Source organism: Homalodisca vitripennis, unplaced genomic scaffold (assembly GCF_021130785.1).
Source record: "Homalodisca vitripennis isolate AUS2020 unplaced genomic scaffold, UT_GWSS_2.1 ScUCBcl_3631;HRSCAF=9282, whole genome shotgun sequence".
Taxonomy (NCBI): domain Eukaryota; kingdom Metazoa; phylum Arthropoda; class Insecta; order Hemiptera; family Cicadellidae; genus Homalodisca; species Homalodisca vitripennis.
The window spans coordinates 26,239-53,569 of NW_025779754.1; the positions used below are offsets into that span (position 1 = coordinate 26,239).

A 27,331-nucleotide genomic window follows, 5' to 3' on the forward strand; every position below is an offset into this window, starting at 1 on the left:
ATTGTTGTCATCACTGATTGATGCGTTGACTGTTTTCTGGAAGTTACACGTCATTTGTTAATGGATTAGGTAACAATATCCTGTAATCTGAGACTATAAGAAGGGATATTTGGGCAAACCTGAATTGGATCTGGAGAAGACAGCGTCTTGTCACATTTCATTTTTAATAATTTATAAAAAGTAATTTCTTATTAAAACGTCTCACAAATTGTATTCCAGATAAAAATTTGAGAACAGTGTACCTCGTTTGCTGCCAAATTCATTCTCAGATGTGGTTTAATACTTGGAAAAAGTGATGTACTCTGGAAAAACTGGTAGAATCAGTGAGAGATTGATCATGCAGAAGAATGTTCTTTTGACAAAATCTAAATCAAGTGTATTATTAGATCAAGCCTATTTTTGAAATTTAATTCATCTTTATAAATAATAAATAATTCACAACTATTAAGCTTAATATTAATTTATAAAAATAATACCAGACACTTTTCAAACAATTTCATTACTATTAATCGGTTAAGTAAATCTTAAACACTAACCATAATCTATATAAAAATACAAACAATAAATATCGATACATAATATTAAATAAAACACTTGTTAAGATTTTGTTGAACCCATATTTTTTAGTATTATGTTTTCCATAGTTGTAAATTATAATTCTATGATTAATTATTCATTTGTAGGGCTGTAATTATTATAAAACTTATTACTAAGCTTAATATTAATTTGTAACAACAATACCAGACACTTTTCAAACAATTTAATGAGTATTAATCGGCTAAGTAAATCCTGATACAGTTATACCACAATCTAGATAAAAATATACAATAAGTTGTATCAACCATAATTATATAACTAAAAAGATTATCTAGTATTAATTTTTTGTCATATTTGTATGTAATTAAAAACATTAATAACAACATATTTGATATCAAAGGTTACAGTATCAATAATATGTGATGTGTTATTCAACATCTGTCACTGAGTCACTTGATAGTTAAAGTGTTAATCCTTACTTATTAGTTAAGATTAATATTGTATAAGCGCGAAAGTGAGTCAAGCAGTTTATTTGTTTGTCATGCCCTTGCTTATGAAACCTTCTGAGAAGACATATCAACCCTACGGGACAGTTTCGAACAGCCAGTGTACATGGTTCATATATATGTCATCAGAGTTGCAACCACGGCTTCACCCATCTGCCCATCCCTCCCCTAGTCCCTTGCCTACCCACAAAATTCATGAGCCTGTAAGAATGACGAACAGATGTTCGGAGTTTGTTATTGGTAGTCAGAACTGCTCAGCTCTGTCTACCTGCTCTTTCGTTACAAGTCAGGCCTGTGAAACCACATCCTGAGGCACTCATGCAAAATTCTTGTAGCAATCCACAGTCTGCACAAACTTGGAGACCAACAAAGTGGTTGTAGATGTTTCACACATACTGGACTATCAGATGATACAGGAAATGTTTTGCCATAGAGCTACCCCAGAGATGGTCAGTCAAATCATTTACAAAACAGGCATTCATATAAAAGAAATCTTTCAGAATAAAAACTTCTCTTAGTTGCTGAAAATGTCTTGAACACTGACAATGTCGATGAAGCATATAATAACTTTAGCAATACTGTCTCGGGGGATTTAGACAGAAAGTCATAGATTACCCTAATAATGCACAGAAAGACTGCATACAATGAAGCTGCAAAGATTCTGAAAGAAGAATTTCTTAAAGCACAGGAAAAGTATAGATTGATAACAAACTTGGAAGACAAAGCTAAAGATGCTATGAAAAAGGAAACGTATGACTTAAAACTTAGACATGAAACAAGCACAGAACACATCGCTCAGGCTAGTAACAAGAGTAAAGCATTATGGGACATTATAAACAGTGAACGGAAACAACACATTAAGCTTCAGAAGTAACTATGCCATGCTTAAAAATTGCTAAACAGAAAGTCTTGCATGTTACACCTAGGGGTAATGTGTGACAATGTGGCATCATGGGACAGTCATGTTGACAATCTATCCAAATAAACTAAGCTCTGCAATATTTACCACAAAGAGAAACTCAGCAGTCAGTTCACTAGAAGCTACAAAAGTAGGAGATCATGCTCTTTCCAAAATCACCTACAATATGGAACAGTTGTTTGGGGGAATCTTCAAGTGTCAACCTGCAGCATTTACTGAAATTATAAGATGGCTCTCAGAATAATGTAGGGCTCAGGGTCTACATAAGTAGAAGTCTAGAATAACTAGTAAGGCTCAAGAGAAAGGATTTGAGTGTAAAAAGACACTCAAAAAAAAAAAAAAAAAAAAAAAAAAAAAAGTCTTATTTCCATATAAATCTTGGAAAATTATATCTTCATTGTTACTAGTGACCTAACAATGTATTCTAATCTTGAAGATTATGTATGAACAATTTCTTATTTTATTGACTTGTACATAAATTTTGCTAATTTGGGCATACTGAAGATTGTTATGGACATGATATCATAAGCTTCTTATGCAATATGTTTTGTAGTCAAAATCCATCTATTTTTTGCTAAATGTACAAAATATTTGAAAATGCAAGGGATTGCATAATTCTTTATGGCATATTTTGATCAAAGTATAAGCCCAAATCTTCTGCAGTTCTTTAAAATTGTTTGGTGTAATTTCTACCTTTCTCCTTCCCGATGTGCTCTTTTTTATTTTGTTGATGGTCTGTCTTTAAAGTTATTATATTGCAAATTCTTGTTCTTTACAGTGTCTGAAAGTATTAAAATCCATGTCATTGAGTCACATCTATCATGACTACATATCTAGGCCTGTCATTTCTCGAGGTTTTTATAATAAAGTGGAACTTGGATAATTCAAAGCTCAAGCAAGGGACCAATACAAATTTTTTAAATATCCAAGATTTTGAATTATGCAGACTACTATTATAGAGATGGCAAGGGGCTGGGAAAAAGGTTTGAATCATCCAATTATGACTTTATTATTTAATTTTTTAATGTATGAATATTAATTAAAAAACGATAATGTAAAAAATACATTTCCAGTAACCGCTACTCAGATGGTTCTTAATTTAAGTTATTTTACTATTTCAGTCAATACTCTGATGTGTTTGCAACTGCAAGCAAAGATGATGTTCGTGTATGGAGTGTACAAACTTCTCAAGAGCTGTTGCGCATTTCTGTTCCTAACTTTACCTGTTCTGGAGTGATATTTACACATGATGGAAAAGCAATCATTACTTGTTAGTACAGTACTTCTTTCTTAACTTGAGTGGTCGTAGTTTCCTGTAATCTGTAGTGTTTGGTTTTGTTGATAAACTCACGTAACGTGTGTGGTGAGTAGTGCACTTCTGATAGATTCAAAACTTTACTGGAGGTTACATATCAATAACTTTAATATTAGTCGGATGATTTAAATTCAATTTTAAGAATTCAATGCAAATTGAGTATTTTAAAATAAGTAGTGGATGATAAATGTTTTTATTTTGAAAACAATTTGTTTCAATGTAATAATGTGTTAAACAACATCTGCTAATCCATTCTGATATAAACATGTTTTATTAGTTGTCCTCAACATAAATAATAATAAAGTTATCAAATACGTCCTTTGTGATGGTCAACAATAACAAAAAAATACTAGCATCAATATTTCTTCCTAGCTCTTATAAACACTACGTGTTTCTTCACACATACAGTCAGTGGGCTCGAGTGAAAACAAGCAGCAAAAATAGACCACCATATTTCTCTTACATGTGATTTGGAAAACACACCATTAGAATTATTACTGAATGTTTATTTATAGTAAATTACATTCAGTACTGCTCATAATTTGTGTGTGTTTTCATGCATAAGATCTACATGAAAAATGCTTGTGTGGCTGTAGCATAATTGACTAATTATCAGGTACTTTACTTGGAGTACTTAAGTAAATTATGAATAACTGACAATAAGGTAAATTTATATTTAAACTATCATCTAAGTTAACCTATTCAAACTTTATAAAAAATTGTTAACACAATTAAAATTTTTGTCAATAATATCAACTAGACTATTAATAAATCCCAGTCAACAAAACACAGTGAAAAAGGCCCCTTACGTAGCCATGAAGATAACATTGAAGGTTACAGGATTTTTCCGGACATTTGCCATCGTTCAGTGAAACAAGAAAACAGTAACACTACGTTTCGAGATCTGCAATCTGATCTCTTCTTCAGGTAAAGAACTAACCTAATACATAATTACAAACTAGGTTAAACTAAACAAATCTTACTAAAGCGTTGTGGCACGCCTAAGTCAGGAATCACAACATGTACGTTGTGATTCCTGACTTAGGCGTGCCACAACGCTTTAGTAAGATTTGTTTAGTTTAACCTAGTTTGTAATTATGTATTAGGTTAGTTCTTTACCTGAAGAAGAGATCAGATTGCAGATCTCGAAACGTAGTGTTACTGTTTTCTTGTTTCACTGAACGATGGCAAATGTCCGGAAAAATCCTGTTTCCTTCACAATCCTTCCATCGTCAAAAAATAACCTTTAAACAAAGAATTGAAGGTTAATCTAAAATATTCAAACTTTTTATAAAACCAACCAATCCAACAAATTAAATTCATCAAATATATTAATAAGTTACTGAAAACAATCATATGATTAACCTCTACAACACAGTGTTCATAAAGTCATGTCACACTTTTAAATAACCTTATTTACAAAAGTATACACATCACAAGAATGAAATTAACATATTGAATTCTTTAAACAGTTTTACATCAGTTTATCTGAGCTCAACATGAGCATCATGAATTACCCTGTAGACGTCCAAGCAAACTTTGCTCTCCCATATTTTGGTCAGGACTTCTGAGGTAACTGATTCAATTGCAGCTCTGATTTGTTGCTTTAAGTGTTCAATATACATGACGATGCACATTTCCAGACAAGTGAAAGGTAGCCTCAATGCTAAAAATAATTCAATTTATAAAATGTTGATCCAGTCCATTTTTGTACAGAATAATAACAGCAAAAGTCGTACCTCTAATTTGTCATGTGGCTTGGCTTCAAAGTATGCAATAGTTGATGTTTTTAACTATTAAATTTAAGTCTTTTCTTCAAACCTTGTGAATTGTATACTTAAGAACATTCAACTCACATTCATGTTGCCGCTTAGACATCTTACAAAACGGATTTGCATGTTTTCGACGGTTTGATCTCCTGTTTATAGCCTACCTGTCCGCATTTTGCCCAATAAACTGCCTGTTTCCTCAAACATCTTATTCCACAAAGTTATTTCCAAATAGTCTCAAGAGTCATAAGATGATAACTCTATGAAAGATGAATATTAAATGCTGTGTCTTTCAGAGTGATTTTCATGAAACACTCAATGATACTCACACTGCACTGAAACCACAGTTTACAACTTTGCTATCTACAAAATATAATGAACTTTCCTCTACAAACTTGCATTCTGGCTGTTTAAAAAAAATGTTAACCACAGATAAGAACGGTGGGTAACTCAGCTAATTAAAACAAAACTTTATAAACAACAGTTTTAATTTCTTTCTGTTTCATAGATCTGAGATCAATAATAGAGTAGCTATAATCAATTAAAAGTGTGACATGACTTGTGGACACACTGTATATCCTGTTTGAATACGGTACTACTACTTTGTTTATTTCGTATTTTGCTCGTTGCCTACAATATCAATTTAGAGATGCTTTGGTCACTAAAGGTCTTTCTCCTATCATTGAAAGGGAAAAATGGTCTTAGTTAATTTTAACTTCTTTATTCAATTTATAAGAAACAGCATAATATTGATTTTATTATTATTATTTATATTATACTAGACTTCAATTATGACTTTTACCATGATTTTTATCTTTATATTTGGTTTTAGACTCACTATTTCTTAAAACAAATTAATAAGTGCGCTGCTGAATAAATATGATTAATGCCCTGTTGTATATTTAAAGAATTTTTATAAAATAATAGTAATAACAATGCCATTTTGTATCATTAGCATATTTTATAAATGATATTATAATATACGGGTAATGCCAATTGCCGTTCAATGAGCTTTATGTTTAAAATATAAGGCACAATTTAAATAAAATGTAAACAAATAAAAATAATTAGAACCTTATATTGTGATACTAATTAAGCCAAACACATTTGGAATAATTTAATAGTGTTGGATGCTTGGTATTTTACCATTCCCATGAGAAATAGAAGTCCTACAATGGTTTAAATTTAGGTAATGTTACAGTATATACAGGAATTATTGTGGTGTGTAAACACTTCTTCAGCATTAGCATTAATGTCATTTATAATAGACTTGAGAAATGACTTATCGTTATATATAAATCGAAATACTCGATAGGGGTATCGTGTAATGGCATGGACACAAATAATACAGTGGGTTGATTAAATTTTAAAAATTCACTAAGTCATCATCCCATACTAATTTGGACAAAGAGTTCTTATTTGTAACCCCTATTTGACAGCTCTTATTGTTTAAGTTGCTCCTGAGAAATAGGAAGTGACCTACTACTATTGGACATGTCTGGGCAGCAATGCAATGTATCACGATCTATCCAGAATCACTGTTATAACTTAGTCCGTAGCACAACTACTATACCAACTCAGGCAGAATTGTAATATGTAATGGTTACACTAATGGTTGAATTATTTTGAATTACACATATTATGACTTTTATAAATAAAAAAGTGTTATGGATATGACACACGCGGGCATAAGACACACTCCAAGAAGATATCATCCATAAGAATCTACCTGGAGCGGATACAGCAAATCATATATACCAAACACCACAAGTAAACTCTATATCTAATAACGACAATGACCAAATCCTGGTCGAGGCTCAGATATACCAACCTGACAGCTACTCACCACCAGAACTGCTGAAGAAATCGTCTCGTCTTACACAAGAAGGCATAGCGGTAGGACCAAATGTGAAGTGACGCGGGGCAGAGACATCCATGACTACAACACTAGAGGGAGGGATGCATTAAGACCAGCGCAGCACAGGCTCCGGGCTTTCGAAGCCCTGCCATCTGAGGTCGGGGCCCAAACTTATCAACAAGTTGCCTCTTGACCTACAGGCTGAAAATGGGCAACCACTGTTTAAGAGGAAGCTAAGGAACCTATTGGTGCAAGGGGCCTTTTACTCCGTCGGCGAGTTCGTGGACCGGGGAGGTTAGTTGGTACAACCGTTGAGTGGGGGGTGCCAGGCTTTAGGCCTACATGATAAGCCATAATGTTCTCTCTATTTAAGTTTTGTTTTATTTGAGAATTAAAATTTTAAGTGCTTTCTTTAATTTGCTTAGTTTTACATATAACTTTGTAAACACTACAATATTATTTTATTTAAATATCTACATGACTTGACGCGTGCCATGCAATGTTGTAAAAATTGTTATTACGGCAATAAAGAAATTTATTATTATTATTTATTATTATTACCAGCTAAGCCACCAGTCACAGCACAGAAACTTGAAGAGGGAGAAACGTATGAAAAATTCTTTGAGAAAAATTTTGAACAGATTAAAATTCATACGAGAAAAGGAGGCAATAATCACAAAGATACCGATGACAAGCTTTTTGAGGACTCCAATAGAAACAAATCGCCTCAGACTTTTTTAGATCAACCACCCAGGAGCACAAGCAAACTAAAATACTACAAAACAAAGATATTCATAAATTCTCTACTGCACAACCAAAAGAATCCAACTTTCACAGAAAGTTAAAAATCCTGCACCAAAACATAAACCATCTCCAAAGGAAAACTAACAGACTGAATGACCTTCTTGAAACCAAAAAGCCCAGTCTAGTTGTCTTAACAGAACATGGTCTTAGAAGTGAAGAGCTGACCAGCACCAGGATTAATGGCTACACACTGAAAGCGGGTTTCTCAAGAGAAGTTAGTAGAAAAGGGGGTGTGGCAATTTATGTTAATGACAATCTGGGAAATACAGTTGAAAATCTAGACATTTCTGACAAAACAATTGAAAAGGTTTGTGAAATCTGCATGGTGCGCATCAACCTCGGAAAAACTCATTTCTTCCTTTTGGGAGTGTACAGACCGCCAAACAGTAATCTTGACATAGCCCTTGACACCCTGTCTGAGACACTCGACAAGATACCTACATGGAAATGTCCTGTTGTGGTCATGGGAGATATAAACATAGATGACTTGTCTGAAAATATAGGAAAAATAGAATTAAGAAACATGCTAGCTAGTCACAACATCCGAAGGCTAAGTCTGCCTCCAACCAGAGTAACCTATAACACTTCAACTTCCATTGACTTCATATGTACAAACATGAACAATAAAGACATCCAATCAGAAGTCATAACCACTGGCCTATCGGATCACACTGCCCAGGCCTGCCATATAAATATGCAAACACAAAATAAAGTTCTCCCCAATTCAACAAAAAGACTTTTCTCTCAAACAAATCTTAACCATCTAAAACTAGTCTTAAAGGATGAATTATGGCAGAATGTATTGAATGTCTTAGATGTTGACGAATCATACAACAATTTTAATGACACACTTAACTGGGCACTCAATGTCGCATGTCCCTTGATGAAATTTAGACCCAGAAGACGATCTTACCACAAGACACCTGATCAAGAAGCAAGCAGACTTAAATATATCTACCTCCAGGCTCTGGAAAATGAAGTGAGAAGTGGTGTACTGGCAGACAAGGAAATTACAGCACAAGCAAAGAAAGAATATGACCTTAGACTGAAGCACTCAAGAAAGGAAGCCACATCTAACTTCATTCAGAATGCAGAAAACAAAAAAAAGCCGTCTGGAGTATAATCAATTATGAGAGATGCAAGAACAGTGAGTCTACAAAACCGATTGAATTGACAGTTGATAACAGGTTGATTAAAGATCCACTCCTGGTGGCCGAGCATCTTAACAATCACTTTAGCACAGCTGCAGAAAAAGCCATTAGTAACCACCAAATGCCTAACCTGGAAAAAGAACCACCTGTACTCGCAAATACACCAGCACTGATACTAAATCCAACCACAGTGTCAGAAATATCAAAAATTATCTCTGACCTTAAGGCGAAGCCATCATCAGGATTAGATGAGATCTCCTCAAAGTTACTAAAACATTGCAAAGAGGAGATTATCATCCCTCTAACATACATAGTTAACCTATCTTTCAAGGAGGGCGTTTTTCCAAATGCCCTGAAAAAATCTAAGGTAATTCCAAAATTCAAAAAAGGGGACACTACATTAGTAGGAAACTATAGACCAATATCTATTCTATCAACTATATCCAAGGTAATTGAAAAGGCAATGCTTGTCCGACTCATGAGTCATTTGATCAATAACAACATCCTCTGCACTCAACAACACGGTTTTCTAAAAGGGAGATCAACAAACACAGCCCTTACAAACCTAGTTGAGCATATCATCGACCAATTAGAGGAAGGGGCATCGGTCACTGGTTTCCTCTTGGATTATAGCAAAGCTTTTGACACATTAGACCACTCCCTCTTACTGAATAAAATGAAGACAATGGGAATAAAAGGTAATGCTGCAAAGTGGTTCTCAAGCTATCTGACCGACAGAACACAGATAGTTGAACTAATGTACACTATGAAAAACACCGCCAGCATAGCAAGATCTTCTTCACTCCCAATCACAAGAGGTGTTCCTCAGGGCTCGGTAATGGGACCAATTCTTTTTATCCTGTTTACAAACGACCTGCCAAAATATCTGCATGAATATGGCCAAACAATAATGTACGCAGATGACACGGCACTCCTGGTTACTGAAAAACAGACAAACAGACTGGAAATCTCATCCTTCGTAACATTCAACATGGCCAAGCAGTACTGTCATCAAAATTACCTGATCCTGAATGAGAACAAAACTCAACAACTAAACTTTGGAAATAGAACTGCAGAGCTACCTGGGCTTCCAGATCTCGAACTTAAAAGCGAAGCAAAATATCTTGGCGTTACAATAGACAATAGACTCACCTGGACATCACACGTAGACCAGCTTTGCGGAAAGTTAAACACCAGCCTATATGCACTCAAAAGAATAAAGAGCTCTAGTGATCTAGAAACAGCTAAAATAGCATATTACTCGCTATTTGAGTCGCATATTAGGTATGGGCTGATAGTGTGGGGAAACTCCTCTGCCAGAAACGTCCAAAGAATATTGGTACTACAAAAGAAAGCAGTAAGAACATTATTAGGTCTTAACCCATATGACACTTGTCGGGGCGCCTTTGAAGAACTAAAAATCCTTACTGTAGTATCACTCTACATCCTAGAAGTGGTCAAACATGCCACAGAGAAATTTCATCAGAAACTAGGAGATAATCACCAATACAACACCAGGAACACCACAAACTTTGCCATGCCAATTCACCACCTGACTCTCTATGAGAAGAAGCCGTGCTATGCAGGAGTAAGGCTGTTCAATCTCTTGCCTGAGCAGTTAAAAAGGATCCACCAAGAGAAAAACTTCAAGAAACATCTCACCAAATGGTTGCTAGAACACTCCTTCTACACCTTAGAAGAGTTTGTCACCTGGAGGAACACCTAACCACATGAACAAAGAAATTAAAGTCCTTGATTCACATCATGTATAACTGTATGACGCAAATTCTGTTCTCTAAGTCCAAGAATAAAGATTATTGATTTCTGATTGATTTCCAAGACTTGTTTGAGACTGTTTAAAACTATATATATATATATATATATATATATATATATATATATATATATATATATATATATAAAACTATCCATAACATATCGTATCCATAACACTGTTACAGTTTTGTTTTGAAAAGTGAATAGTTCATATTATTTTATGTTTGTTTATAAAAGATTAACAAACATATGTTTAACTTACAAACAACAAACAACTTATTAACAAACAAAGATATGTTTAGGAAATATATTTATATATTTCCTAATATATATAAATACCACATACCACATACAGTACACACATACACAGGAATCCATACAAGAAGAAGAACATACACCCATGCAATTTTGATAACTTACAATAAACATATATAAATTAATAGATTTTAAATTTAAGAAAAACTAGCAACCTATTTTAGAGTTAAAATTAACATAAAACAAATTATCATATATATATATATATATATATATATATATATATATATATATATATATATATATATATAAGATAGAAATACATAAACTATTGTAAAATTTAATCATCAGATAAAAAAAATATATACATATATAATAATTTCTTAATAAAATCTTAATATCAAGGAGATTGTTATGCAAAGTAAGTTTACAACACCTGGAGTTATAAAGTGAATTTAGATCAGCTGGTGACTTTACAATAATGGAATTTTTATTCTTTTGAAAGATGGCTTAATAGGAGACTGAGAAGAAGCATTTCTCATCAAAGTTAATAAACATTTGAGTTATTAAATACAGTAATACTTTTATTATTTGTATTAAATTAGTGAATCTAGATTTTTGAATCCAAGAACAGAAAAGACATTTACTAGATGATGAACACTTGAATATTGGATGACAACCAGAACTCTCAGATCTGCAAAGATTACTACTACCAGTATTAAACCTACACTAAGCCGACAAGGATGATTGGAAGATGAATAAGTGTCAATGGAACATACAAAGTAAAACTGGATTTGAACTCAAGTAAGAACTACCCAATTTATAATTACAAATTTTTCAAAATTGAAACCTATTTTGTATAAATTCAAATTTAACACGTACCAAAATTTTTCCTATGTTGGATATAATTTGTTTTATGTGCCCATGGCAGTATAATCCACGAAACCCTGTATGTGACAAATAAACTCAATAGCAATTATTGTAAATCAAACGTTTATTTATTTATATCAATAGCTAGTAAAGCAAGGGCAAAGTACTGGTTAAATAAATAAATAAAGCAAAAAGATAAATTTAATAATTCTTTTTTATTTATAAAAGTCGTAATATACGTATTTCAAAATAATTCAACCATTAGTGTAACCATTACATATTACAATTCTGCCTGAGGTGGTATACACATAACATTACCACATAACAGGTGGTATTACACATAAATTTGCTCTCCAGGGTAGTTTTCCTTCTCTGGAAACTCAAACATGTAATTACGGAGAAATACCTTGAAATTGTGTACCATGCACTTTTTCACAGCCACCTGTCCTACGGATTGCTTCTCTGGGGACATGCTCCTATGTGTGGTGAGGTATTGCTGCTCCAGAAGAAGGCTATAGTAGTTGTGCTACGGACTAAGTTATAACAGTGATTCTGGATAGATCGTGATACATTGCATTGCTGCCCAGACATGTCCAATAGTAGTAGGTCACTTCCTACTAATGTAACAATACACTACAACAACATGCATAACAGTAACAAACACAATGAGAACAAAACATATTTACCAAATTGCATCTTATGGGAATAAATGGATCCCATAAACAATGCCTGAAAGGGTTTTATTTAAGTTATTTTAATTATTATAAAGACAGTTGTGCACAAAGGAAAATTATAACAATTTTATAAAAATAATAATGTCAGATATTTTATCACTGTATACAGTAATACTAAAGAGTTATAACATAAATTTCAAAAACCTTCTGCTAATGCCAATATTCTTTACTATCATTCTTTACTAAAGTCTTGCTTAACAGACCAATTAATGCTTACAAATTAAAACTGATAAAACAATGAAATAATTCAAAAACAAATACATGAAAAAATGTAACTAACATGATACATGTAAACACAAATAAATACAAATTATAACAGGTTAAAATAAATATTCCATTTGGTACTTTACAAAGCAACTTACACATGAATTACATACATACACACGAATATACATACAAACATACTCACACATACAGCATACACATGAACATATAGATACCCATACATATGAACAAAACTTAAATAATATCAACTCAACAGTTTAAATTGACAATATATCCTCAATATTTTCAATTTCACATACCCATTTTTAAATTTTCATGATGTAATTTAATTTTTTGTTGTACTGGAAAAATTTGCTTACAGTTAAGTTATAAGGACGTGGTGTATTGTAAGTGTAAAATTACTTGTATATTGTTAAATGTGGTCTTGGAAGTGGAATAGAAAAAATATTTTGTTATTCATATGGTTTTGTTAAATTAACATGGTTTGCAACACTTGAGGAAAAATATATTTAATCCCTTTTTTTAATCTTCTTCCTTCTGAGAAACTAAACAATCAGAAATAAAAATAATTTACTGTCCAGCTATAACAAAATATAATATTTATGTTGTTTTTGTACCTCTCCAAACCATTGGTTGTACATTATATGAATGCAATAACAATCGTAATTTACATTATTTTTAAGATAATGATTTAAAACTTTCCAATGCTTTGACATGTTATGGCTTTAAAGTGTAAAACAATCCATTCATCAAATATTGCACTAATACTGAAATGTGTAATTTGAAGAATTTTTGGCTAGCTGGGTGTTTAGATCATGTTTAATTATATACTGGTTAAAGCCTAGCTCAGTGGGGTAGGATGAATTTCTTCAACTAGCTACTTTTAGGATTTAGCTGTATATCTAGGTGCCCCGTTTCAAGTTAAATGGCTGATAGTTCTCTGTTTTCAATATTGTTATAGATTATTAACCTATTATCCAATTCCTATGTAAAAATTTATTTAAAATAGTAACTAAAATATTAATATATGTCATTTGCAACAAAATTAATTGATTTATTGATCTGATCCTGTAACCGATATTACAACCTGACTATTGTATGTGGCACTGAGAGGGTTAAGTGAGTACCAAGGCAATTCTTGTTGTTGAGTAGTTTACATTATTTTACTATAATTGAACCAAAGATAATCAGCATTTCTCATCTTATGGTAAACTTCTGTTTGGAATTTCCAAGATCAGTTTGATGTTTGTTTTATTCATTATACTACAAAACATTATCTGTTTGCTATCTGTATAATAGTATTCGTATATTATAAGTATTTTTGGTATATACAAGTTAGTAGACAGAGAGATTTTCTTGTAATCATAATTAAATACATTTTAAAACACATAATGAGACAAAAAGAAACATAAAGTAACACATTATACAGTGAAATGATGTTGTAGCTTGGAATGATGGGACTATCAGAGCATTCACTCCTCAATCAGGACGCCTAATTTTCACCATACTGAGTGCTCACAATAAAGGTGTGTCAGCCATCGCAATTACTACAGACAACTGCAAGATTATCAGTGGTGGTGGGGAAGGACAGGTATACAGTTCTACATTGTACATCTCTAATTACCTAGTAATAAAAAGATTATTCCCAAATGGCAGAAGTTGATTTTCAAGTTTCAGTGGAATTTTTTTTCATTTTGTGAGACCGAGATCAGTATAGAATAGAATAGAATAGAAAATGCTAAGGTGATATTAGGGTTACATGGCCTTATCTTACATTTATCCTTAACTATGTGAATCCTCTGGAAAATTCTATCCATTAGTGTATTTATCCATACATGGACTATGGCCATCTGATTGATGAATTTGAAGCTATCCAGATGATTTTTTCAAGTAAATTTGACATGTCTGTAGAACAAATAGATACATCCAAACAATATTATTTATTTCATTTAGGAGTTTAAAATTTAAAGAATAGCTTTCTTTAAATCTTGGTTTTATGGTTTATTTTTAAATCGTGTAAATTAATTAATACCAAATATGTTAGTAAACCATTAATTTTAATTATATTTCATTTATTTTATTGAAATTTTAACATTCCTGTCAATGTATTGACATATATTTACTTTTTCTACTATAGAGATGACAAAAATATAGTTCAAACTACATGTTCAAGAAAATTCTTGTTCAAAAGTTAAGAAAGATTGTATTTATTTTTATTTTTGATACAAATGTAATTAAAACATTAAACAGGGTGTCTGAAAATTATTCTATCAAACTTTACAATTTGATTTGTCAGGTCAAAATATGTAAGAAATGTTGTATAAATTATAGTCCTATCTTGCATAGTCAAACATTCAAACTTTTCAAAATGTTTAGTTTAACTTAAACAGTTATAGATGTAGCAGATGCCGGGTGGATTGCAGGCCACAGTTAGAGTATACTATGATTTGTCTAGTGCCTTTAGTCATATATATACATAATTTTTTTTTACAAAAACTATAATTCTGTGGAATAAATGGAAACAACTCGAACTTATTTGTTTAGGTCTTATCTTTGAAACAGAAGACAAAAACTATTATTTTTACCAACAACATAAAATATAAATGTGATTGGAAAGCATATTGAATTAGGGTGGGGACAAGGCTCTAATTTTGGTCCTATTTTGTTTTTTTAGTTTATATGACAAAAATTGACAGTAATTTAAACTTTATATGTTAATGGCACATCAGTAATTCTTAAAGAATCAAACATGAATCTTAGAAAAAATAAAATTATGGAAAATGTTTGGTCCAGTTTCAATGGCCTGCAAATGAAGAACACAGTTTATAAATTTTAGAACATTTCAAAATAATTAATTTAATTTAGCTATTTGAATATAATTTCATTGAGAAAACTGAAACTTTTTATTTCTTGTGTATTGAACTGAATGAACATTTAAGCTAGAAATCCTGTATAGAAATTTGAGAAAAAGACAATTCTGCTTGAAATGTATTAATGTTTTTACAAGATATGGTAAGTTTTGAATTCAAAAATGACATACTATATGTATTTCTACTCCACATTGAAGTATGATATTATACTCTGAGAATGTCCATTTATATCACAGTGTATATTCAAATTTTTAAAAAAGTACTGACCAAATTCAGCTCCAGTATAGAACTTTTTTAGAAGGCCACATAAGTACTGTCTTTATACAGGGCCTGTTCAATAAGTATTGGGACTGGTTCCAAAAATAAAAATTTATTGCAGGTATCATTACAATTACTTAATCTTCAAAAAAACTTTCAGTACCAGTTTCGTGCACACTTTCCTCATTGCAATTCTCTGTAACAATGTGTGGAAGGTTCAGACTGAAAGGCCGGTCTCCTCACTAATAAGGGCGATGGTTAAATGCCTGTCAGAATCCAAAACTGTTTTCACCCTTATCCACCTGAGCATCGATTCGACCGGTCGTCGGGCGTTCGATGCGGTGATTGCTTTCAACAAGCTCCCGGCCTTCCTTTAAACATTTTGTGCCACCCAAAAACTCTTGTACATCTTAAGGGATCATCCCCATAAGCCTGTTAAATGAGTTCAAGGCCCTCAAACACGGATTTCCCAAGTTTAAAGCTAAACTTCATAGTGCAATGTTGCTCAATGGTCTGCTCCATGTTGGCACAATAACACCATACAAAAATAACATGTTATAAAAATCCACCTCCTGTCTCAATGCACGCCCGCAATTGACTAAATTAAAATGCGCCTCAGTTATAGGGGGACTCCTCTACCAAGGCCGACTGGACGGACTCTCCTCCACCTTTTTGCATAATAGTATGGCAAGTAACAGAATAAAACAGTACAAATGCGTTGAGAAGAAATATTATGTCAGTAGCACAATTTTGTAACATTGCTCTGAATGGGAATATTTCATTAGAAACCGTTGAGGGAATAAAAAAAGAATGAAAACCTAAAATAATTGTAACATTTAAAGAAACACCCAATCTTTGAAATGTAGAGTTCTACATTTGTAACATTAACAATATCAAATGTCTGAAAAACCTCTTATTTTAATTAAAAATATAATATAACACCCGAGTTGTTCGGGAGTGCTGATGGCCGAGTGGTCTAAGTCGTTGGACTTTGAGTCTGAGTGAGAGATAGTGCAGGTTCAAATCCTGTCTGTGATCGTTGCACTTTTTATCAGTACAATCAACCTCGTACTGTATCGACTCTCTCCCTTATTCTGTTTGATAAGATCCTCGCACAGGCCAGTGGCCCATGAGGATGGACTAAATAAGGATTGAAAGGGGATCGGCCTCTCCTTGAAAAAAATAAATAAATAAAATAAAAAAATAAAATAAAAAATATACAATTTAATAGAATCCAGTTATCAAAGATTTAACACTTTCTCACAAAATTAATTTTTATTTTGAACCGTATTTGTTATATAGGTTAGAGTGTGGGATGTGAAACCATCCATGCAGACACTCCAGTTTGTGCTGAAGGAACACAAAGGTCCTGTCTCTTCAATAGACGTCAGCAATACCAACAAAGAGGCAGTGACAGCCAGCACTGATGGAACATGCATCATTTGGAATATTGAGTAAGACTAGTGTTACTGTACTATTTAGTAACTTGTAGTGTTACTCTTTTTATAACTTAAATTACTCAAATCGGTACACCTTCTTCCAACCTAAAAAGCTCTTATAAACAGAACTGTGAACATTAGAAAACTGTTCCCTCATATTTAATAATTATCATACTTCATTTTTAATTAAATCTAAAGATGATATTTTAAATACCAACATAAATCATGGCCAGTTTGGATTAATGTTAGACATGATGATAAATTTATTTGGCTAATGCATTTGTACATTCAAGGTAGATTAATAAAGAAAATTAAAAAAATAAAGTAGATGTAACTTTGAAAAACTCTAATATAGTCTGCTGGGATGAGTGTTACTTAAAGAATGAAAATGTCCATTTTTAAAATATTATCTCAAACTATAATATTGCTAGTTTTTACTGTAGATTAGAAAATGTCATCCATGGTGGTACTTCATGATCTGTATACTACTGGTGAGTATTCAGTTTTTTAAATATCTCGTGTGAAATTTAACTTTAAATATAATTATTATCTATTATTTATAGAGCTCTTAGTGCGGTAAATTTAAAATCTTTTCTTTAAAATATTTGAAGAGATAATACAAAATTTGGCAAAACGTAGCTATCTTGGATGATGATCTTGAAGGACAGTCACGTGTAAAAATAATGTTAAATCTAAATTACTAAACATTGGGTTCCACAAGTCATCAAACAATATAATATGTTATACATATGATATGATTACATTTTTTTAATAAAATAGTGAAAAAGGGTAAATCAATGAAGCCATAACTGAATTAAAGAAATGGTTTGAAGCAAATGGACTGAAATTTAAAAAGATCTTGGGTAAATTTTGTATTTCTCAAACAATAAATCATTCTTTAAGTGATTTAGAATTTGCTAATCAGAGATTTTCTATTAGGGTAAGCGCTAAATTGTTGGGTCTAGGACTTTGTTTGCAATTAAATAGGATTAAATGCATTGAAACTATTTCAAGAAAGTTAAACTTAGTATATTTTCAAATACCTATTTATATTTGATTCCCCAATATGGCTTGAATTTCTGGAGGTTATCAGACATACAATTTTTAAGTAAATACAATTTCATATTTTTATATAAACTTTTTAATATTCAGAAAATTGTTTACGCATAATGGCATTACATCTTGGAAGACTTCTTGTAAGTCTATCTTTAATGAACCTACAGTTTTTACTGTACCAAGTCTAATAATTTTTAAACACCTATTAAGAGTATATATTAGCCTTTGTGATGAAAATTCTTTACATAATCATAATACTAGGTTAAAACTAGTTTCCAATAAATTACATTCAAGGTTCAATAAACTATTCTCATAAGAGACAGCGAGTACTCAAGAACATCTGCAACAGTCAGCATGTTAAGGAATATATTCAAATGCATTCAGATATAATGTTAAGGATCTGTTACTTTAAAAAACATACTATAAAGTAAATGAATTTTTAAATTATGTTTGTTAAATTTTAAGCACAATATTACTGTTGTGTAATTTTGATTTGTATCTTTCAATAGTCTATGTGTTTTATTTTGATATAATTTTATTTCCATAAGTTAATTTAATACCCTGTGTTATTGAATGTATTCCTAGTCATTTTATTTAATATTAAAAAAATGGTGTTTATATTGAAAATTTTTGAAGTACATAACAAAAAGACCAGTATAGTTATAAAAACCTATTAGACACCAACTATTTGAAGAACTACAATTCCAAGTGAGCTCAACCACAGCAAATATTATATCTTTAGATAGGCATCAGCTGTATTACATCAGTTATAAACTATTTACAAGATACCAAGTATTTTGACATTTTTATAACAATTCCAATGGTACTTCTTACAATGAAATCCGTTAATGTATAAATAAGCACGATCACTTTAAAAATTCGCTTCCACAAGCTATGAGCAACAAATAACTTTCAATTGTGACTTGTTTAGTGCTTTATGTCTTTATTTTATATATATATATATATATATATATATATATATATATATATATATATATATATATATATATATATAATTTCAACAAACATTGAATCACAAAAAGTACTTGCTCCGCCGGGAGTCGAACCCGGATCTCCCACTTGCCGGGGTGAATGTGCTACCATTACACCACAGAGCGCTTACTTTTTCCGATTCAATTTATTTTGTATTTGGCCGTATCTGTCACATATGCGTTTTAAATAAGCAAACTACATATGATCGGAAGACCAAATACCTGTCAAACGACTTTTATTTTACATTTTAAACTGTATAAATGGCAATAGCATTGAAGACTAAATATAAACATTGAAGACAGTGGTAAAAAAATAACCAACCCTATTGCAGTAAGCAACTGCTTAAATGATTTTTTCGTCAATGCAGTAGACAGGCTTATAGTACCAAACATACATTTTAATCACACAAATAGGGTAAACAGTGAAACCCATTCCTAATATTCCTAATGGTTTAACTTTTAGATTTGAACCAATTGATGAGCTTAAATTGGAAAAAATTGTAATGGCCATTGAAAACAAGTCATCTGCAGGAGGAATTGACGAAGTGTCCCAATAACAATAATAAAAAAGGCCTTTTATTTAATCTTAAAACCACTCACTCACCTTATTAACTCCTCATTGATTTCTGGTATATTTCCTCAAAAGCTAAAAAATCGCTAAGGTAATTCCAATTTTTTAAAAAAGGAAATCTATGTGATCCTGCATCATATAGGCCGTTATCATTGCTCCCTGTATTTTCAAAAAATTTACGAAAAAGTAGTTTTTATTCAGCTGTTAAATTATTTAGAAAGGAATCAATTATTGGATGAACAACAATATGGTTTTAGGGTTGGAGATCAACAATAACAGCAAGTATAAATTTTATTGAAAATATAATTGAGTCAGTGGATAAGCATGATAAAGTAATTGGCATATTTTTAGATCTAACAAGAGCTTTTCGATAGCGTTTCACATGACACACTATTAAAATGTCTTAGCAAATTAAAAATAAAAAAATAAAGAATTTAATTGGTTTGATTCGTATCTTAAAATACAACATGTAGCTGATGATCCTTTATGCAAATACAAATATATTAAAACATATCGCTCAAAATTGCAAACAATGCAATATGGAGTACCCCAGGGATCGATTCTGGGTCCTCTCCTCTTTCTTTGTTATGTCAGGGGGTTGCCTGGATTGGTTGCCTGGGGGTGGCTCTGTCTGTATGTATGCTGACGACGTCAGCATCACTGTCTCAGGCAAATCAAAGGAAAGTATATGAAATATCCTCATTCGTTGGTCTTTCAAGGATACAACAATTTTTAGCAAGTAAAAATTTACTTTTAAATTCAGGAAAGTCTAATTTTATTTCGTTTTCCACAAAAAACAGGCGAGATCAAAGTTAAACCCTCATATCACTGTTTATAATGAAGAACTGCTTCAAGTGAATAGCACAAATTTTCTTGGATTACTAATAGATAATAATCTTAGTTGGGACCAACATATTGATAAGATACTTAAAAAAATGTCATCTGGACTTTACGCATTGCGTCAGATGGCTAAGGTTTGTAGCATTGACTTTTCTAAAAACGATCTATTTCTCATTAATACATTCACATTTGGCTTATGGATTAAATATTTATGGAGCAACGACAAAAAGAATTTAGACAGAATTTTAGTTCAACAAAAAAAAGGCACTTAGAATTATATTTACATTTGAAAAAATACAGAAACAGTTAAAAAATACTTTGAAGAGCTTGGAATTCTGACAGTTTATAGCTTATATATTTTCCAAACCGTTCTTTTATGTTAGACAATACGACAAATCAACAGACAATAACAATGAACATAAATATAACACAAGATTAAACAGAAGAGTAGAAAAAACATACATTAAACTTTTTTGAAAAGAAAACTACATTCATGGGAACAAAATTTTTATTTAATTTGCCAAGGGATCTGAGATTAGAACCAGATCTTGGCAAATTCAAAAGGAAATTAAAAGAACATTTGTTAAAACTTCCTTTTATATTCACTTGATGAGTTCTTTTCAGGAATAATTGATTTATATTTTTAATAATGGTTTTTTTGTGTGTGTGTATACATGTATGTGTGTGTGTGTGTGTGTGTGTGTGTGTGTGTGTGTGTGTGTGTGTGTGTGTGTGTGTGTGTGTGTGTGTGTGTGTGTGTGTGTGTGTGTATGTGTATGTATGTATATGTATGTATATGTATATGTATGTATGTTTATATATATATATATATATATATATATATATATATATATATATGTGTTTGGATAAATAAACTTTATTGGTAAAATAGTAGTAGTCTATAATACTTTGAACAATTAATTGTAAACTGTTAATTACTAAGCATAAATTATGTTAAACTAATTAATGTTATTTTGACCCTATTCAATGTACAGTGTGCATTTTTACTTGAATAAAGTATTTATTGATTGATTGATTGATAGATAGCCTTATTTAATTTCAATAAACATTGAATCACAAAAAGTACTTGCTCCGCCTGTATATATACATTTATACAGTTTAATGTATATATATATATATACATATATTTCCCAAATAAATCCCAAGTGTTAAAACTTCGTACAAAAATTAATTTTATAAATATCTTGGCTAATGTTCATGCCTTTAGCTTAGTACGTAATTTCCTTCCATTATGAGAGCCATTTAAACTTTATATAAATTCCAAACTGTGTTATTTATAAAGCTAGATAAGAAATACAGTGTTGTAGAATGCTTATAACATTTCCCAAGTTTTTGTATCTCAAACTATTTTCAAGATATTGAGTACATGTAAACCCCATAGGAATAAATTAATGATATTTCAGTTGTCACCAAATCCACCTACTTTTTCAGACTCAGCCGGAGAACTAACTGAAGTTTCTTTGTTAGTTCATTGTATATTTTAAATAATCCCTGTATAGTATTTATTACTATCTTTTGTTTCTCCAGCTTCATGTTTTGAGCACATCAAGCCAAACTTGTCATTTCGATAAAATCTCAGTGTTTCATCCTAAAGCTTCATCTCCAATATTCCACTATTTTAACAATGTTTTCACATTTTCTTGTGTGTTCTAGAAGTGGCTCAAGACTGGCCATTCTCTTCTCCTCAACTTTGTTCATGTGTGTGCGCTACCACCCTAGTAGTTGCCAAGTAATCACTTGTGGAACAAACAGAATGATTGGTTACTGGGAAATATTTGATGGCTCTCTCATAAGAGAAGTAGAAGGTTCAAAATCGTCAGCTCTCAACACACTTGATATTACAGCAAATGGAAAACACTTTGCTACTGGAGGAAGTGATCAAATTATTAAGGTAGAAAAAACAAATTTAAACTGTATATAGTTTTCATGAAAAATCAAATTACTAAGTAGCGTAGTAAACGTGTTTGTTTGTGTGAATACTCGTAGTTTAGATAGATCGAGTTATCAGAAATCTTTATTCCCATTCACGATGAAGGGAATATATGGAATAGTTGACAAACTAGTTTTATACTTTGAATTAAGTTTTTTTTGTTATCTTATGTTTTAGATGTAATTCTATGATTGATTCACAAAGAGCATGTAATCAAGTTAATTTTAATCTCCATGGCAAGAAAGGGATTTCAATCTATCTGCCTTAATATAAAGACTGTACTGTACGTTATTTTTGTCCGGGTTTGAAGCATTGTGAGAATGAGACAAATGTTAACTGGCTGACCTTTAGTGAAGCCTATCACTTGTGAGCCTGGAAAGTTTCATTACCGTCTGTCTGTCTGTCTGCAAAATATCTCGAAAAACTAACCGACCTATAGACTTGAAATTGTGCATGAAGCTTCATTTCTATATGAAGACCACTGAGTTCACTGATGGTGCATGTCATTCCTTAGAATTTTGCTGAGCATTACTGAATAATTTTACATTGGTTTTAACACTTTCACTGCCGACAACATCATTTGACGCCGCGCATGGAATTCTTTAGACTGCCGACAACGTCTTTTGACAGCACCGACTGTTACAGTAATAAAAATACATTTAAATGTATTTAGACTTCGGCATTGATAGTCATTCGCTATTTCCATCTTTTTATTTCTTACTCAATAGTTTATGATCTATGAAATGTTGTTGGCAGTCACCTGGAATATCGTAAAAAGTGGTTTGTTACGAACACGTCATGGTCACGGCGGCCGTATGGATCATTCTGCTATCGTTCTGCTAATTCGTCGTCTGCATTATTATTGATTTTCTTGCTATTACTTTAGTTTACATAGATTGTTTTGTGAGGAAAACAATAAATCATGGCAATATTGAAGGCAATCAAGTGCTAGAAGAGTTACTCAGGTTTTCAAGTGATAGTGAAAGTGAAGATTTATTCCCAGATGACACAGATAATGGTCCTGATTTTACTACTGCTGGACTTGCTGACATTTTTTTTTACTCAAAAAAGCAAATTTTCAGAACAATAGTAATAAAAACTTGTACCCTTGTGTTTTTATAAATAAATGGTTTATTACAGAATTTTACAGTTTTTTTCTTTACTTCCAGCTTCTTATGAAGATTTTGATGATTGTTGTAGAACTTAGTAGTAGATGATTGTTTAGAAGGATTAGGGCCCCATGATAAAAAAAATTAAACATGAGTTGATTTCAATTGTAAATATTTGTAGCTGTAGTGACAGGAATTAAAATAATGAATACAGCAAATATTAATGAGAAATACATTTATGTTATGACTAGTACATGGTGATGTTTTTGGTCAACTTTTTTACAAAAACACAATATTTTTATGTTTAAAAAAAAAACTTTCTGTTTTCAAATATTTATGCATGAGCATTTGTGTAGAAAGAAAAAGAACTCAGCTTTGAAAAAATGTAAGTTCCATTATTATATTTTTTATAACACCACTTATAAACCAATTGTCCACCAACGTAACAAAATGTTGTTATAATTGGTTAAAAAATTATATTTATTTAAAAAATCATTGAAATGGCCGGCAGTGTAAGAAAGTTGTCAAAATGAGGAGGCACCAGTGAATGTGTTAATTATGATAGCAACGAGAAAATAGATGAATGAATAACTTTGTAAACAAACTCAATACACCCATAAGAGATTCAAACATTTGACATATTAACACATGTAGCCTAGCTATCCCAACACAAACAATATAATTTTATATTAACTTGGAGTGTAGGCTTTTATTATTTAAACACTGATATGGAACTTAAATTAATGAACACAAATCTAAATGATTATGGTAAAATATATTTTATAGGTAGACTTTAAAGTTTGCTTGAAACTTAATGTCTACAAGAATGACGGGATAGATCATGGATCATGGATCTGTGTCACCTCTTTTTTGGATGTCAGTCTCTCTCTGCAGAACATTTTATGAATGAAATGAGCTAGAGGTTTGAAATTTTTCATGCAACCTAAGTGAAGCTTGTTATGACACATGGTGTGGTATACTTCTACCGTGTATTTTATAAGGCCACGAATTATCTACAAACACACTAAATTGTATGATTGTTAAAGTGATCACATAATACCACAGTACATATAAAAAGTAACATATCTTATTAAAGCTTGAATTATTGCCATTGTCAACTTGAAACACCTAATTTGATTAATTTATCACCTTACTCAGTAACAGAATCTTAAGAGGAGTCACGTATTAGGTAATATATGTTTTTAAGTAGTAGTGTTTGTATGGCTTATTTATTGTATTATTTTAAAGTATTATTTATCTTATGTTATATTTGTGTGTGTGTTACATTGTTTTAGTTTTAGTTTGTTAATATAGCCATAGTATTTGTATTTGACACTATTCATTGTAAGCTGTACAAACATATGAATAAAGCAATTTCTGATTTCTGAAGTACTTATTTTAAAGGTGAATTTGAAGGATAAAGCATTGGTACTAGCTAAGAATGATTTTTAAGTCTTCTAATTAATGACACAAAACCTATTGGCAATGAAAAAAATCTTACAGTTTCACAGAGTATGAGGATAGCACGTTAAGTGTAGTGCACTGGTACTGTACAGTTTATAGTTTATTCTTCCATCTGTACCGCTACTGATATATTTGTCAGTCCTTCATCTTGTGTGAGTGCAGATAGCATGTTAAGTGTAGTGCACTGCTACTGTACAGTTTATAGTTTATTCTTCCATCTGTACCGCTACTGATATATATGTCAGTCCTTCATCTTGTGTGAGTGCAGATAGCATGTTAAGTGTAGTGCACTGGTACTGTACAGATTATAGTTTATTCTTCCATCTGTACCGCTACTGATATATTTGTCAGTCCTTCATCTTGTGTGAGTGCAGATAGCATGTTAAGTGTAGTGCACTGGTACTGTACAGTTTTATAGTTTATTCTTCCATCTGTACCGCTACTGATATATTTGTCAGTCCTTCATCTTGTGTGAGTGCAGATAGCATGTTAAGTGTAGTGCACTGGTACTGTACAGTTTATAGTTTATTCTTCCATCTGTACCGCTACTGATATATTTGTCAGTCCTTCATCTTGTGTGAGTGCAGATAGCATGTTAAGTGTAGTGCACTGGTACTGTACAGTTTATAGTTTATTCTTCCATCTGTACCGCTACTGATATATTTGTCAGTCCTTCATCTTGTGTGAGTGCAGATAGCATGTTAAGTGTAGTGCACTGGTACTGTACAGATTATAGTTTATTCTTCCATCTGTACCGCTACTGATATATTTGTCAGTCCTTCATCTTGTGTGAGTACAGATAGCATGTTAAGTGTAGTGCACTGGTACTGTACAGTTTATAGTTTATTCTTCCATCTGTACCGCTACCGATATATTTGTCAGTTCTTCATCTTGTGTGAGTGCAGATAGCATGTTAAGTGTAGTTCACTGGTACTGTACAGTTTATAGTTTATTCTTCCATCTGTACCGCTACTGATATATTTGTCAGTCCTTCATCTTGTGTGAGTGCATATAGCATGTTAAGTGTAGTGCACTGGTACTGTACAGTTTTATAGTTTCTTCTTCCATCTGTACCGCTACCGATATATTTGTCAGTCCTTCATCTTGTGTGAGTGCAGATAGCATGTTCAGTGTAGTGCACTGGTACTGTACAGTTTATAGTTTATTCTTCCATCTGTACCGCTACCGATATATTTGTCAGTTCTTCATCTTGTGTGAGTGCAGATAGCATGTTCAGTGTAGTGCACTGGTACTGTACAGTTTATAGTTTATTCTTCCATCTGTACTGCTACTGATATATTTGTCAGTCCTTCATCTTGTGTGAGTGCAGATAGCATGTTAAGTGTAGTGCACTGGTACTGTACAGTTTATAGTTTATTCTTCCATCTGTACCGCTACTGATATATTTGTCAGTCCTTCATCTTGTGTGGGTGCAGATAGCATGTTAAGTGTAGTGCACTGGTACTGTAACAGTTTATAGTTTATTCTTCCATCTGTACCGCTACTGATATATTTGTCAGTCCTTCATCTTGTGTGAGTGCAGATAGCATGTTAAGTGTAGTGCACTGGTACTGTACAGATTATAGTTTATTCTTCCATCTGTACCGCTACTGATATATTTGTCAGTCCTTCATCTTGTGTGAGTGCAGATAGCATGTTAAGTGTAGTGCACTGGTACTGTACAGATTATAGTTTATTCTTCCATCTGTACCGCTACTGATATATTTGTCAGTCCTTCATCTTGTGTGAGTGCAGATAGCATGTTAAGTGTAGTGCACTGGTACTGTACAGTTTATAGTTTATTCTTCCATCTGTACCGCTACCGATATATTTGTCAGTCCTTCATCTTGTGTGAGTGCAGATAGCATGTTCAGTGTAGTGCACTGGTACTGTACAGTTTTATAGTTTATTCTTCCATCTGTACCGCTACTGATATATTTGTCAGTCCTTCATCTTGTGTGAGTGCAGATAGCATGTTAAGTGTAGTGCACTGGTACTGTACAGTTTATAGTTTTATTCTTCCATCTGTACCGCTACTGATATATTTGTCAGTCCTTCATCT

At 32.1% G+C, this 27,331-nt stretch overlaps 1 protein-coding gene across 1 annotated transcript in view; it reads left to right on the forward strand.

The window, feature by feature from the left end:
• Nucleotides 1-22,657, forward strand: part of LOC124372615 (cilia- and flagella-associated protein 52-like) — a gene marked incomplete at its 3' end in the record, with an annotated part of 37,110 nt that extends 14,453 nt beyond the window's left edge. Inside the window, 4 exon segments of the mRNA XM_046831020.1 lie at nucleotides 3,084-3,232; nucleotides 14,165-14,310; nucleotides 17,150-17,301; nucleotides 22,420-22,657. Of these exon segments, the coding sequence (XP_046686976.1) occupies nucleotides 3,084-3,232; nucleotides 14,165-14,310; nucleotides 17,150-17,301; nucleotides 22,420-22,657 (685 nt within the window).
• Between the last annotated feature and the right edge of the window lie 4,674 nt (nucleotides 22,658-27,331).